The sequence below is a fragment of the Heteronotia binoei genome, chromosome 7 (genome assembly GCF_032191835.1).
Source record: "Heteronotia binoei isolate CCM8104 ecotype False Entrance Well chromosome 7, APGP_CSIRO_Hbin_v1, whole genome shotgun sequence".
In the NCBI taxonomy this organism is placed as follows: Eukaryota; Metazoa; Chordata; class Lepidosauria; order Squamata; family Gekkonidae; genus Heteronotia; species Heteronotia binoei.
In genome coordinates this window covers 81,245,412-81,258,359 of record NC_083229.1, presented here as the reverse complement: position 1 = coordinate 81,258,359, position 12,948 = coordinate 81,245,412, and the positions used below count along the sequence as shown (strand labels likewise).

Sequence of the window (12,948 nt, the reverse complement as noted above, 5' to 3'; positions counted from 1 at the left end):
GGAAGAGTGTAGCAGCTTCTTTGGGTTTGGGATTGGCCTGTAGCCAGCTTGGTGTCTGGCTAAATCTAGCAAGCCACCTAACTGCTATGGAACAGACAAGGGAGGGCAACTGCAAGGTATTATTAGTACTGGACATCTGCTCCTTCATTAGAACAGCTGGACTCCAAGGGGAACCTTGTATTTCCCTGAGGGGAACCTTGTATTTCACTGAGGGGAGCCTTGTATTTCAGTCTCCTTTGTGTCTCTCGGAAGGCAAGGCTACTGTCCTAGCTGGAGGCAGGGTCAATGTCGGGGAGGGGGGGATTTGGCCTGAGCCTCAAGCCCAAGGGAAACTTCAAATTTAGACACGTGTTGATTGTTTAATATTTAATACATTTTGCAGTTTGTCTCACTCTTAATGCCTGAATTTGTTTTAATGTGTAATCACTATTAATCAGGGCTTACTTTGTAACAGGGGCTCCTTTGCATGTTAGGCCACACACCCCTGATGTAGCCAATCCTCCAAGAGCTTACAGGGCTCTTCTTACAGAGCCTACTGTAAGCTCTTGGAGGATTGTCTACATCAGGAGTGTATGTAGCCTAATATGCAACGAAGCTCCTGCTACAAAGTGAGCCCTGTTATTAATTTTTATTATGTCCTGAAAACTGGAAATGGCCTGGGCCTCTCTGCACCTATGAGAGGACTGGATAAAGTCAGAGAAGTAAAGACTAGTTAGTGCCTCTGTCTGCCAAGCCAGTCTCTTATGTCCCACTGAGGGGAACTCTTAAGAGTAACCTAAGCCAGTTTTAGCTCAGGATTTTCTTTATCTTCTTCCTCCCCGAGTAGATTTGGCTGGTGAATTCAAACCAATTTGTGAAATTAATTTCCTCTCCTCTCTGGGATTTGTGTCCTTATGATTTCTAGTCCTTGAAATGGGGTTCTTGTACACTAGCGAGAATTTATCCAAGTGTGTCTTTTTTCACTCCTGCTAATTAGTTTGTTTGTTTTTATTACCACCAGCAAGATGCTGTACCTAGTAGAATGTCCCCTGTGCATCTCATATATATAATCTTAATTCTTTTAATCATGGTAGGAGCAGGCTTCAGGTTGGGCTGTTTTTAAGTCCTAGTTTCAAACACCAGTTAACATCAAATCCTGGCTAGTGTCAACCATGGGTAAGGTTGGTGCCAGCTGGTGAGAGGAATTTGATGTTGTTTGTGGAATTTGCTGACCATTCCCCCATCTTTGTCTCCCCCACCACCACTTTAGGTTCTATAGCTGAAAATGGAGTTAGCTCCTCCAGTGCCACAGACAAATCTCAAAAGCCACCAGCATCCCTTAACTTCCAGAATGTGGTCAACAGCTCAGTCGATGAAGGCTTCACTTCTGGGGAGACCTTGAAGCAAGAATGTGACTCTCTTGGCAACCAAATAGCAAGCAGTACTACATCTAAACTGTCAACATCATCCTTCTCCATCAGCCAGACATTCCGGTTGCATAGCCAGTCTATCAAAGAGTGCAAGGGCTTGCATGTGGCCCTACCTCGGGTTGTGATTTTATCTAAAGCTGCCTATTGCCTCCTTGGCTCACAGAAAAGTGGGCAGCAGCTTTCTTCCTCTTCTCTCTTGCCTCATGCTGATGTGTCTTGGACAAGCTCTCTAAGGCCTTTGTTGCACAAGGACATGACCAGTGCAGAGCAATCTTTGTACTACAGGCAATGGACTGCAGCTCGACAACACCATGCAGACTACAGCAATCAGAGTGAAACTGCCAGCGGGAGGAGCTTTCACCCACGACGGCTACTTCTGACAGGACCCCCTCAGGTAAAAGAGCCACCTTCTTTGGGGGCTATCGCAGTAAGCTTGAATCCAAATCTCCCCTTGTGCTAGCATTTCCGCATACATAGTGGAATTCCATTTGTTGATTTTCTCTCCTCCTGCACCACGTCCCACACTGTGTGGCTTTTTGTGGGGTGTATGTGTGTGCAATGGGAAAGAGGAGACATGAAAGCCAAATTCCACATGCTGGGACTCTGCTCAAGTTCACTGGATTCAAGCTTAAGAGTCTGATTGGACCAAAACTGAGGGTCTACTTTTAGGGTGCAAAAATACAAGTGAAAATGCAAGAATCCATAATACAGTGAAAATGCCTTGGAATGTTTTCCTTTCATGTGATTCCATAGCCCCATAAAGCACTATGCATACAGTTTTGAAAAGCAGGAACAAATGTGTGGTGTTCATTATGAGCCAGGACACAGTGGCCATGGGATCTGGACTGCAGACTACAGTGATTATTGGTTGTGACTTGTCCAACCGCATGCATTCCCTCATTCAGACATTCAGTCATTCAGTGTGCCTGTACAATCTGCCCTCTGCTTTCTGTTCTGTTGTGAAGAGCTACTGTCCTAACTCTGTACAGTTCTGATTTGAACTGCCTCTGTGAAATGCTTGTTACATTTTAGGTATTATTCAGAAATCCATGTGTAGGCAGAAATGTCCTTGGTAATAAAGAAAGCTATCCCTTCCAAAATTAAAAAGAAAAAAAGGATCTAACTGCTAGTAAATGAGTAGCTCAGAGAAATGCTGCGGCATGATTTCTTACATTTTGCTGCTGTGTAACTATGACAGTTGAAAGCAGCCTTTTGCAGTCGTATGCTTATGTTTATGTAAATGAATTGCTTCTATATTGACTCATTAAAACATTGGACAGAACAGATAATATGACTTGATAAATTTAGACGGTTATATTAATTTATTCCTTTTCCACTAAATTTTGAAAAGAAATAATTGAGAGCCTGGTGCAGCTACATAGCTGGAAGTTACATAATACTATCTCTATCTAATAGGGTAGGATTTTCTGAATAAGTGATGTACTACTTACAAATCCCTTTGGGTTTTGAAGATCATTCTGCAATAGAAGAAAGAATCATAATGTACATGGTGACTAGTGAGTGGGGACTGGAGGTAGCAAAAAGGGAATTCTTTAGAGTTGCACATACAATTTGCTTGACACTCTGTGGTACTCTTTGCTACTGAAACAGTTGCTTTATACTTTCCAGTATCACATCCTAAAGTCAGCTTTGTAGTACCAGTTTTGCTGCACAAAGTTGCTGTGTTTATACCCTTATAAAAGTACACGAAAATTTTAGGAATACTGCAGACCATAATCATGAACTGGCTTCTTACTGGGGGGAGGGGACGGTGTTCATAAGATGCTACATATAAATTATGAGTGCCACAATTGTAGATAAAGGAAGGTAGTCTCCAAAGATTAGATCCAGCCAGGTTTTCATTCAACCTTAACAATTCCCGTCTTTACTACATTCCCCATCCCACATGGCTTTTGTTCATACAGGTCTTATGATCCCCCTCATGTTTTATGGTACTCTAAAATACCCACTTTGCCATCTTTCATCAGTGAAAAAGCTGATTGGATCCAACTTGGACCTTACTGATGATAAATTATTGTGGCTGTCTAGTATTATCAGCTGGAATCTTCACCTCATTTTCTTCAAATATAGTTGTTTTCCATTTAGATATATGCACATATTTTCCTAACAGTCCCGTACTGTAATGATCCAACAATGGACAAAAAATGTATCTGATATTGCAAGGTTGCTTTTTATTATATGTATTTTAAGAAGGTATTTTTCACCCTCTTTATATTAGGTAGGAAAAACTGGGTCTTACTTGCAATTCCTGCGAATACTGTTTCGCATGCTGATCAGGTTACTGGAGGTGGATGTATACGATGAGGAGGCCATTAATACCAGTAAGTACTAAAACTCAGTTTTCATGTTAGTGAGTGTGTTAAGTTCAAAAACACATATAGCCTGTAAAGATGTTTTTGGAATACATCTTGGGGGGGGGGGGGACCCTGGAAGATAACTTCCCCTTATCTGATTTTACAGTTTCCAGTTGGAACACTGGAAATTTGGGGGGGGGGGGGCAGGTGGTAGTGGTTAATGAGGAAAATGCTTTATGAAATATTTTCTATTTTAGAATGTTAAGGCAATTAATTTTTATTTTATATGTTTTGCCCTCAAAATGCCTTCTTATTAATAGTGTTTGTATGAATTTGTAGTATGGTCAACAGATTTAGTCAGTCAGTCCTGGGAGGAGCCAGCATCTTTGACTCTAAATGCTTTTGAAAGGAGTTGTAAATATATGAAGATTTGCAAAACCCCAATATGAATGTCTGACAAAGCCTCCATGTGAAACGGCCGGCTCCAGCTTGCGACCCCGTGATTAATTTGGAGAATTGGGGTTTAGCCTTTATGCCACTGATGATCTCTGAAGAAGAGCACTGGTTTTGCTTCTGAATCAGTGAAATGGTTGCAGTGGAATTGAACTTGTATTGAACTGCTGTTTTGTCATCTCCCTGTTTCGCTGGGAGCATATCAGAGCAAAGTGAAGATGGAAAGAATAAACATATTTGAAATTGTTGTTTATTATATTTTGCACATTTTTGAATTTCTGATTAATTATATTCACAATTTTCTAAAATAGTTGTTGCCAGTAATTTATAGCTGTGAGGCTTTGGGTTTTCTTGCTTTTTGAACAGTAGCAAACAGCAAGCCCTAGGTCTGTCATGCAAGTTGTATGATAAAAAGTCACCTGGTGGTTGCTGGTGGGCCTGGCCCTGATGAGTCCACCCTCAAAGGCCAAAACAGTCCTGGAAATGAGTCCTGCTCCATCTCCTGCTTTTAAATGACAGAAACCAAGGCTTGAAGGCTGGTAATAGTTTTTTATTGTGGTGTGGAAAGGAATACAGTTTTGCGTGGGAACATCCTTTTTTGGGTGGAGGGGAGTCAAAGCTAATCTTCATGCTTACAAAGTGCTCTCTGTAATAACAGGTTGAAAAAAGCCAGTCATTGGAGTCTGTGCAACTTTTCTTAGAAGTTCATGGAAAAGTGAAGTGCCATTCTTATCTTACTCAAGTGGGAGATGGGGTGGGCTGGAGGAAAAGCAAAGCACTGCAAATGCTGTGTCTGTCAGGAGAATAGACAGGCTGTAGGTCAAGAAGATGCTCGTTGTTGCCAGCATGCATTTGAACAGATAAAGGGACAAAAGCCCTGTTGCTCTGCACCAAGAGAGGGTGGATTCTAAATGCATCAGATTGTTCTGGATTATTCTGGTAAGGGATGTGAGGATGCACTCCAGGGTAAACATAAGGAGTATGGTCCTTGTGCTGTAAGAATGTGCTGATTTTGTCTCAGCATGGTGGTTATGTTTTGGGAGAATCTGGGGGTATGGGGAGGGAAAAGCACTTAAGTATTAAAATGGGCACAGATCACAAAACAAGCCAAATTTTTATTTGAACCAGGCCAGATCATGGATCATTTTGACCCAGTTCATTTAGCCATGCTGTTCCTGAACCAACAACGAACCACTATAGTTAATTAGAGCGGTTCATTGGCCTGATGTTGATTCAATCAATTCCTAGGCTGGAGATGAACACCCATGGTAGTTGTCTATAGCTTGATTGGCAGCTCTGGTAGCCAACCACAGAAGTTCTATTTTGCTGTGTGGTTGATTGTACTCCCTGACTAAGCTATTTGTACTTTGCAGAAGGAAGAGAGAGGAGTTATTCATTGAGAGAGAGAGAGTTAGGAGGATAAGAATTGCTTGCTGCTGCTGGCTGATTCAAGGGGAGGCTTTGAGGGACTCCTTCCTCTCCTCCCCCCAAGTGACTTGTTGCTGCCTCCAGCTTGCGATGGGTTTGAGATTTGCATAGCTGAGCTTTCTCAGGGCATCTGCTTTGGGGGGCTATAACTCAGACATCCCAAATCCAATTGTCAAACTTAGAAGGGTGGTGGAGGAGAGCCTGCTGAAAGCTCCCTGTGAGATTGGCATCTCTAACTTAAAAGGGGTCCATTCTACCATCTCCTGAACTCATGAATGGCACGAACCACAAATTGGTTCAGCAAGTGGAAAAAGTTCATGAAAATTCATGGAAACTAACAAACCACAAACCACCATGAACTTCCATTTCCCGGTTCGTGCCCATTCCTACTATTCATGCCCATCCCTACTACACATACCCATCCCTACTACTACATCCTTACCCACCCTTTGTTACCAAACTTCTGTTCCTTATTTATTTTTGAAATCCCCAGTGTGGATTGCAAATAGCTTTGGCAACCCACCCTAAGGAACCTGCCCTACTAACTGTGGGCCATTACTTACAAAGAATATATTCTCAAGATTTAAGGGCATTAAAGTTTTCTTAAGAGGAGGCAATGGTTTCTGGTTTTGCCCTCCTACTGCAGAACCCCACTTTGCCTGCTGTAGTCTTTCTGAGGGTCCACTGAGCCTCTGTGGCTATCTGCCTGAGAGAACTGATGCTCTCAACAGCTTGTCAGTTTTCCTCAATTACCAATATTGCCAGGGCACCCACTAAATAGTAGGCAAAACCAGCCCTGAGCTTAATGATTCTTGAGAATCTCTTTACTGGGTGAAGGATCTATGAGATGTGCAGAGTAAGGCACAAGTAGATCTATTGTTCTGCACAGTGGAAATCGTAACAGTTATTTTTATTTCATTCGATTTATTTTATTTCATTCGATTTATATCCCGCCCTACCCCACCGAAGCGGGGGTATGAGCAGATAATTTTTTCATGAACATACATTGAGAAGCAACAAATGTCTGAAACCATTTCTCAGGAATGTTCTTTGGGAATAATAATGTGGACATAGTAACACTGCGGTACAAAACCTGTGTATTTTCCTAAGAATGTACAATAAAACTGGTTCTCCTTGATATGCTCAGCCTGGAGGAAGTTGACAGAATCCTCTCCACTGTATGCCCAACAACTTGTGATCTGTATCCTTGCCTCTCCTGGCTAATTAAATCTTGCCAGAGAGAGCTTAGATGTCCTATACGGGACATCGTAAATAGATTCCTCTCGGAAGGGCTTTTTCCAACACCTCTTAAAGAGCCTGTGGTCCGCCCTCTCCTGAAAAAAGCTACATCAGATCCGGCCGAATTGGCACATTATTGGCTGGTCTCGAATTTACCCTTTTTGGGTAAAATTATTGAGAGGGCAGTAGCATTACAGTTACAGAGTTTTCTGGATGACGCTTCCGTTTTAGATTCCACCAGTCCGGCTTTCGCCAAGGTCATGGGACAGAGACAGTGCTGGTTGCCCTGGTGGATGACCTCCAGCGACATCTGGATCAAGGTGGCTCAGCGGTACTGATGTTGTTAGACCTATCAGCTGCGTTCAATATTGTCCATCAACAGTTTCTGACCCGCTGCCTCACCGACGCAGAGATTCAGGGGTTGACATTACAATGGCTTTCCTCTTTCCTTGATGGGGACAAAGGGTGGCGATTGAGGGTGAACTGTCCCAGAGGCACCCGCTTAATTGTGGGGTGCCACAGGGGGTGGTGCTCCCCCCGATGTTATTCAACATCTACATGCACCCCCTTGCCCATATTACTCGGAGGTATGGGTTGGGTTGTCACCAATATGCTGATGACACCCAACTCTATCTACTGATGGACAGCCGGCCTGACTGTGTCCCAAAAAACCTAGACCTGGCGTTGCAAGCTATGGCAGGTTGGCTCAGGCTGAGTAGGTTGAAGTTGAACCCAGCAAAGGTCCTTTGCCTGAGTCGCAGCGGTCTGGGCAGGGAAATCCCCCTACCAGCATTTGACGGTGCGCCATTGCAAATGGCGCACAAGGTCAAGAGCCTGGGGGTGCTGCTGGAGCCTGCCCTGTCAATGGAGGCCCAGATAGCAGCCACTGCTAAATCTGCTTTTTTTCATCTTAGGCAGGTGAGGCAGTTGGTCCCTTCCCTGGAGAACAGCGACCTAGCAACAGTGATCCATGCGACAGTCACCGTGAGGTTGGACTACTGTAATGCCCTCTACACGGGGCTGCCCCTGTGCTGAACCCGGAAGCTGCAGCTAGTGCAGAATGCAGCGGCCAGGCTGCTATTGGGGCTCCCTAGATGGGAGCACATACAGCCGGGGCTACAGGAACTGCACTGGTTGCCAATAGTGTACCGGATTTGGTACAAGGTGCTGGTTATTACCTTTAAAGCCCTATATGGCCAAGGACCTGCCTACCTTAGGGACCATCTCTCCCTATATATTCCCCAGAGGGTACTGCGATCTGGTTCTCAAAATCTATTGACAATCCCCGGGCCGAAGGAGGCCAAACTGAAAGTTACTAAAGAAAGGGCCTTCTCGATCTCAGCCCCACACTGATGGAACCAATTGCCAGAAGAGGTGCGGGCCTTGCGGAGCCTTGCTCAGTTCCGCAGGGCCTGCAAGACTACTCTTTTTCAGCTGGCCTTTATTTAATTATCTTACAGCATACTGTTGAATTAATACCGTCACCGTGAAAAAACTATGATGTATAACATCAAGATTTTAATATTAATCTAATCTTAGAATGCTTTTTAATTACAATGATGATTAATTTTAAAAATGTTTGATTTATAATATGTATGTACATATAATATGTATTGTTTTAATTGTTGAAGTGTCTATGTTGTGAGCCGCCCTGAGCCTGCTTCGGTGGGGAGGGCGGGATACAAATTAAATATTATTTTTATTAGTAGTAGTAGTAGTAGTAGTAGTACATTAAAACCAAATTCTCCTTGATAAAAAGATACATATATAAAAAGTAACAAGGAGTATTTTGATGATACTCCATGGAATCCGTGATGAGCAGCCCATGCTGTGGACTTTTGGAAATGTTCTGAGTCTTGAGACATATGTCCCTTTGTGCCTGCCCTGGTCCTTAGGTTGCCACCTGCTGGCTATTGCCCCCTCCCCTTAAGGTAGCCTTCCTGGTATTGACCACAACCAGTGTTCCCTCTAAGCTGAGTTAGTGTGAGCTAGCTCACAGATTTTTAGCCTCCAGCTCACACATTTTTGTCTTAACTCAGGAAAAATGGCCCAGAGCACACTGATTTATGCAGTAGCTCACAACTTTAATGCCAGTAGCTCACAAAGTAGAATTTTTGCTTATAAGATTCTGAAGCTTAGAGGGAACATTGACCACAGCCTGTACTTTTCCTGTCTTACCTCTCACCCGATGGAAGAGGATTCTCAAAGAGCTGAAGTGTTAGAAGGCAATCGAGGCTATTTTACTTGCTAGGACTATTAATGAGTATAAGTTGCAGGCAATGTTACTTCAAAGCTGAGTTAATATGAGCTAGCTCACAGTTTTTTAGCTTCCAGCTCACACATTTTTGTCTTTGCTTTTGAGAAATGACCCCAGAGCAGACTAATTGATGTAGTAGCCAAATTGTTTGTTCACAGCTTTCATGCCAGTAGCTCACAAAGTAGAATTTTTGTTCACAAGACTCCACAGTTTAAAGGGAGCATCGGTTGCAGGCATATTTTTTAAGGGAGAGATGAGTTAATTGTGTTTTATGTGTTTTAAATTTGAGATTGTAAACACAACGATAGGTGGTGTGAAAATATTTAAATAACTGACTGAATTAATATCTGAAATGATGAAGAAGAATTGTAGATTTATACCCTGCCTTTCTCCCTGAATCAGAGACTCGGAGCGGCTTACAATCTCCTATGTCTTCTCCCTCCACAACAGACACCCTGTTAGGTGGATGCGGCTGAGAGGGCTTTCACAGCAGCTTCCCTTTCAAGGACAAGTCCTGCAATAGCTATGGCTAACCCAAGGCCATTCCAGCAGGTGCTTGTGGAGGAGTGGGGAATCAAACCTGGTTCTCCCAGATAAGAGTTCACACATTTAACCACTACACCAAACACTGTATTCCATCCATGAATATTTGGGACATAATCTAGAAGATTAGAAATGCATATGGCCATTATTGTTACAATCATAGTGGACCCTGGATTTTATAACTGTAATGATGTTGGCATTTTTGTCTCCTAAAAATAGACTTTCTAGATCCTTTCTAACATTGTCTATCTCTGTAAGAATTAACAAAACTATAAATTTGGTGTTCATTAAGAGCTTTAGAAAAGCACTAATAAATACTATAATTGTTTATTCACAATTTTTTTTTAGATTTTACTGAGGACAATGAAATTGTACAGTCCAACACTGATCAATGGCCTGATGTTGAAATCATCAGTAAAACTGCTTTTGACCTCAGCATACATGATCCAAAGTATGTCTTTATGAGCCCTGTGTATACAGAGCAGTTAAAGCAAGGTAAATGAAAGCTGGTTTTATTACTGCTATTTAAAATAATTAAGTAGAATTTCACATTTGTTAACTTTCCTTCTTTATCTTTGCCCATAGAGCCAAACAAAGAAACCAAAACTGATGACTTCAAAAAACGGAATACGGTCTCTATGATGTTGACTAAGTATGCAGCTTACAATACATTTCATCACTGTGAACAATGCCATCAGTACATGGATATAAATCCTTCAGTCCAGGTACATCCTTCAAAAACATGAATTACAGTTTCCTAAGATTTTGTTTAGAGCATTTTTTCATTTCAAGAGTTGAAGCCATTGAATAGTTATTCCTTTTCTCTTGTGAACTTCAGGATGTGTTGTTGTGTGACAGAGATCAGGGATCCCTACCTGAACGATCTCCATCCCTTGACCAAACTGCAGCTCCAGAGATTCTTTGGAGAAGCAATCATTCACTGGCTCAGCATTTATAACATCATCTGTCTTCAAAGGACAATGGCCATACTTCATTATGCTCTGGTGTTCATAAATCTCTGAACTTTGCCTGTGCCCCAGCCGGCAAACATGGCTCTGCCTCCTTCGTCTGTGGTTCCAGCACAAAATGGAAGCAGAGCCTTGCTGGCTGGGCAGCTGCACTCATGTGAGCACTCAGGCTCATGCATGGGGGGGGCAGTGGGGGAGCCTTGCCTAGGGTGCCGGCTTTGTGCCAGCAACTAAGCCGGCACTGGACATAAGTACAATACTCAATTCTGTCTGTTTTCCCTATTGCAGCTTTAAGCAGTATGGAGGGGGCAGATTTTTTATTGGAGAAGCAATACAGGGGGGAAGAGAGTTAACTACTTCTTTCCCAACACTGTGGCTCCAGTCTACTTCACTCTGTCCTCTGGCTGCTTTTCTTAGTTAAATACTATGTTAGGAATCTAGCCATGGATTCCCAGTGGCATTTATTGTTGGGCCTTCAGAAGCATTCCTTACCCTTTGCCTTGGCAATTTTTGGAATTACCAGATAATTCCCCCCATTAGATAGAGCTTGGCCTTCCGAAAAGCTATTAGAATATCAAATGTGTAGCTATGGCCACTATATTTCTAAATATAGTGGCCATAGTTACTATTTTTAGAAATATATAAAGAGCATCACCCTTGTTATAAACTGTAGGCCTGGTGTAAGAAGGAAGAATAACTTCATCACACTAAAGAGTTTTCAAAGAACAAATTTATGGGAACTGGACCAGTTTAAGTAAGGCTCAAAACTGCTGATTACTGTTTGTAATAGTTAATCCAGAAGTGTTGTGTGCTGGCACATTCAAGCATCACAACCCAAAATATGCCTCCTCAGTGGGTTACAGTTTCTTTCTCTCCCTTGCATACAGATGTCTGACTCCACGCTACATGCATTTACATTCTCGTCTTCAATGTTAGGAGAAGAGATTCAGCTTCATTTTATAATTCCTAAGTCCAAAGAAAGCTATTTTGTCTTCAGCAAGCAGGGCAAACATCTGGAAAGCATGCGTCTTCCTCTTGTATCTGATAAGGTAGGTCTGTTCAGCCTGAATAAAACAAATCCCGGCTGCTTCCACACCAGGGTAGTTTTCCTTGACAGTCTGGTGAAACTGCCCCTGAAGTGGAGATTCCTTTTAATTAAAGGGCTGATTTTTAATACTGTTATAGTGTAGAAACTGTTGTCTGCCCTTTGTTTTTATTCTAGATTTTAATCAATATCTTCTAATGTTTTTTTTTAAAAAAATGTTATAAATAACTCTATTTTGTTGACAGGTGATTATTGTCAGGGACTGGTCTCTGATTAACTGACAAGCAGGTCACCTGCAATTAAGCTGTTTTCCCCTTCAGGCATAAGAAACTGCTGGTGCTCAGGCATCTTGCCTGGGGAAATAACTTTTTCTACAGGTTTAAAATAAAGCAGATTTTTGTGTGTGTGGAAACAAGAAGCTCTTAAAGGGAGGACAATTGTCATGTGAAAACATTTTAAAAATACCAGTTAAATGGCTGAAATATGGGACATCCTTGGTGTAGAACCAGATGCTGTTGTACAGTCTTTCATTATATGTTTACTTGGAGGAGGAGTGGTAACATAGTTAACAACTTTAATTAGTAAGAAATCTCAAATCTTCTTTTATGAAGTGGAATAGTCATGTGAAACCTATTAACAAATCCCAATTCAGCAGTTTCTTTCCAGAGTCACTTGGAAGTCAGTTTTTCATTATAAAATCATCAAAGTGAGGCTGTCCCGTCAGGTGGCATCTTGGATGGAGGTGCATTGTCCATACATGTGCAGACAACACAGCTGTGTTTTGGGAAGGGGGTTTCAACCACTACTGCTTCTTTTTCCAAGTTTTGGTATTTTTCTGAAAGCTGGATTTGTAGAAACATTTCCTCTCCGAGCCTGGCTCCATTTATTGGCTCTGTCAGTCTGTATTGGTGGGGCAGGGGGAAGAGTGCTGAATTATTCTTTTGCATAGGGACTGTCCTGTAGAAAGAGCAGAATGGTAGTCTTTACACATGACAATATATATGATATTGCTATCAGCACGGCTTTTTACGGGCATGGTTCTGTTTGATTTCCATGGGAAAAATGTAAAATGCTGTAATTGGTAACACAACTCAAATGAGAACCCCAGGGTATGGAAATAATAGAAAACTTCATTCAATGTCTATTGCCTTTCTTATAGCAGTCATATATTTTCCTATGAAACTCAACTGGAGCCATTGATTTTTATGGGAAAGAGGGAAGCGAGTGAAAAGACTTGTGGGGTGCGGTCACACCTCACATGTGTGTAGCGCTCAAATTTGAACAGCTGAAT

The 12,948-nt window shown here is 42.2% G+C and overlaps 1 protein-coding gene across 1 annotated transcript in view; it reads left to right on the top strand.

The window, feature by feature from the left end:
• GREB1L (GREB1 like retinoic acid receptor coactivator) overlaps window positions 1–12,948 on the top strand; it is a 123,416-nt gene that overhangs the window by 97,633 nt on the left and 12,835 nt on the right. Inside the window, exons 21-25 of the mRNA XM_060243913.1 lie at window positions 1,250–1,803; window positions 3,649–3,751; window positions 9,993–10,139; window positions 10,230–10,369; window positions 11,500–11,661. Coding sequence (XP_060099896.1) covers window positions 1,250–1,803; window positions 3,649–3,751; window positions 9,993–10,139; window positions 10,230–10,369; window positions 11,500–11,661 — 1,106 coding nt within the window. The remainder of the gene's footprint in view (window positions 1–1,249; window positions 1,804–3,648; window positions 3,752–9,992; window positions 10,140–10,229; window positions 10,370–11,499; window positions 11,662–12,948) is intronic.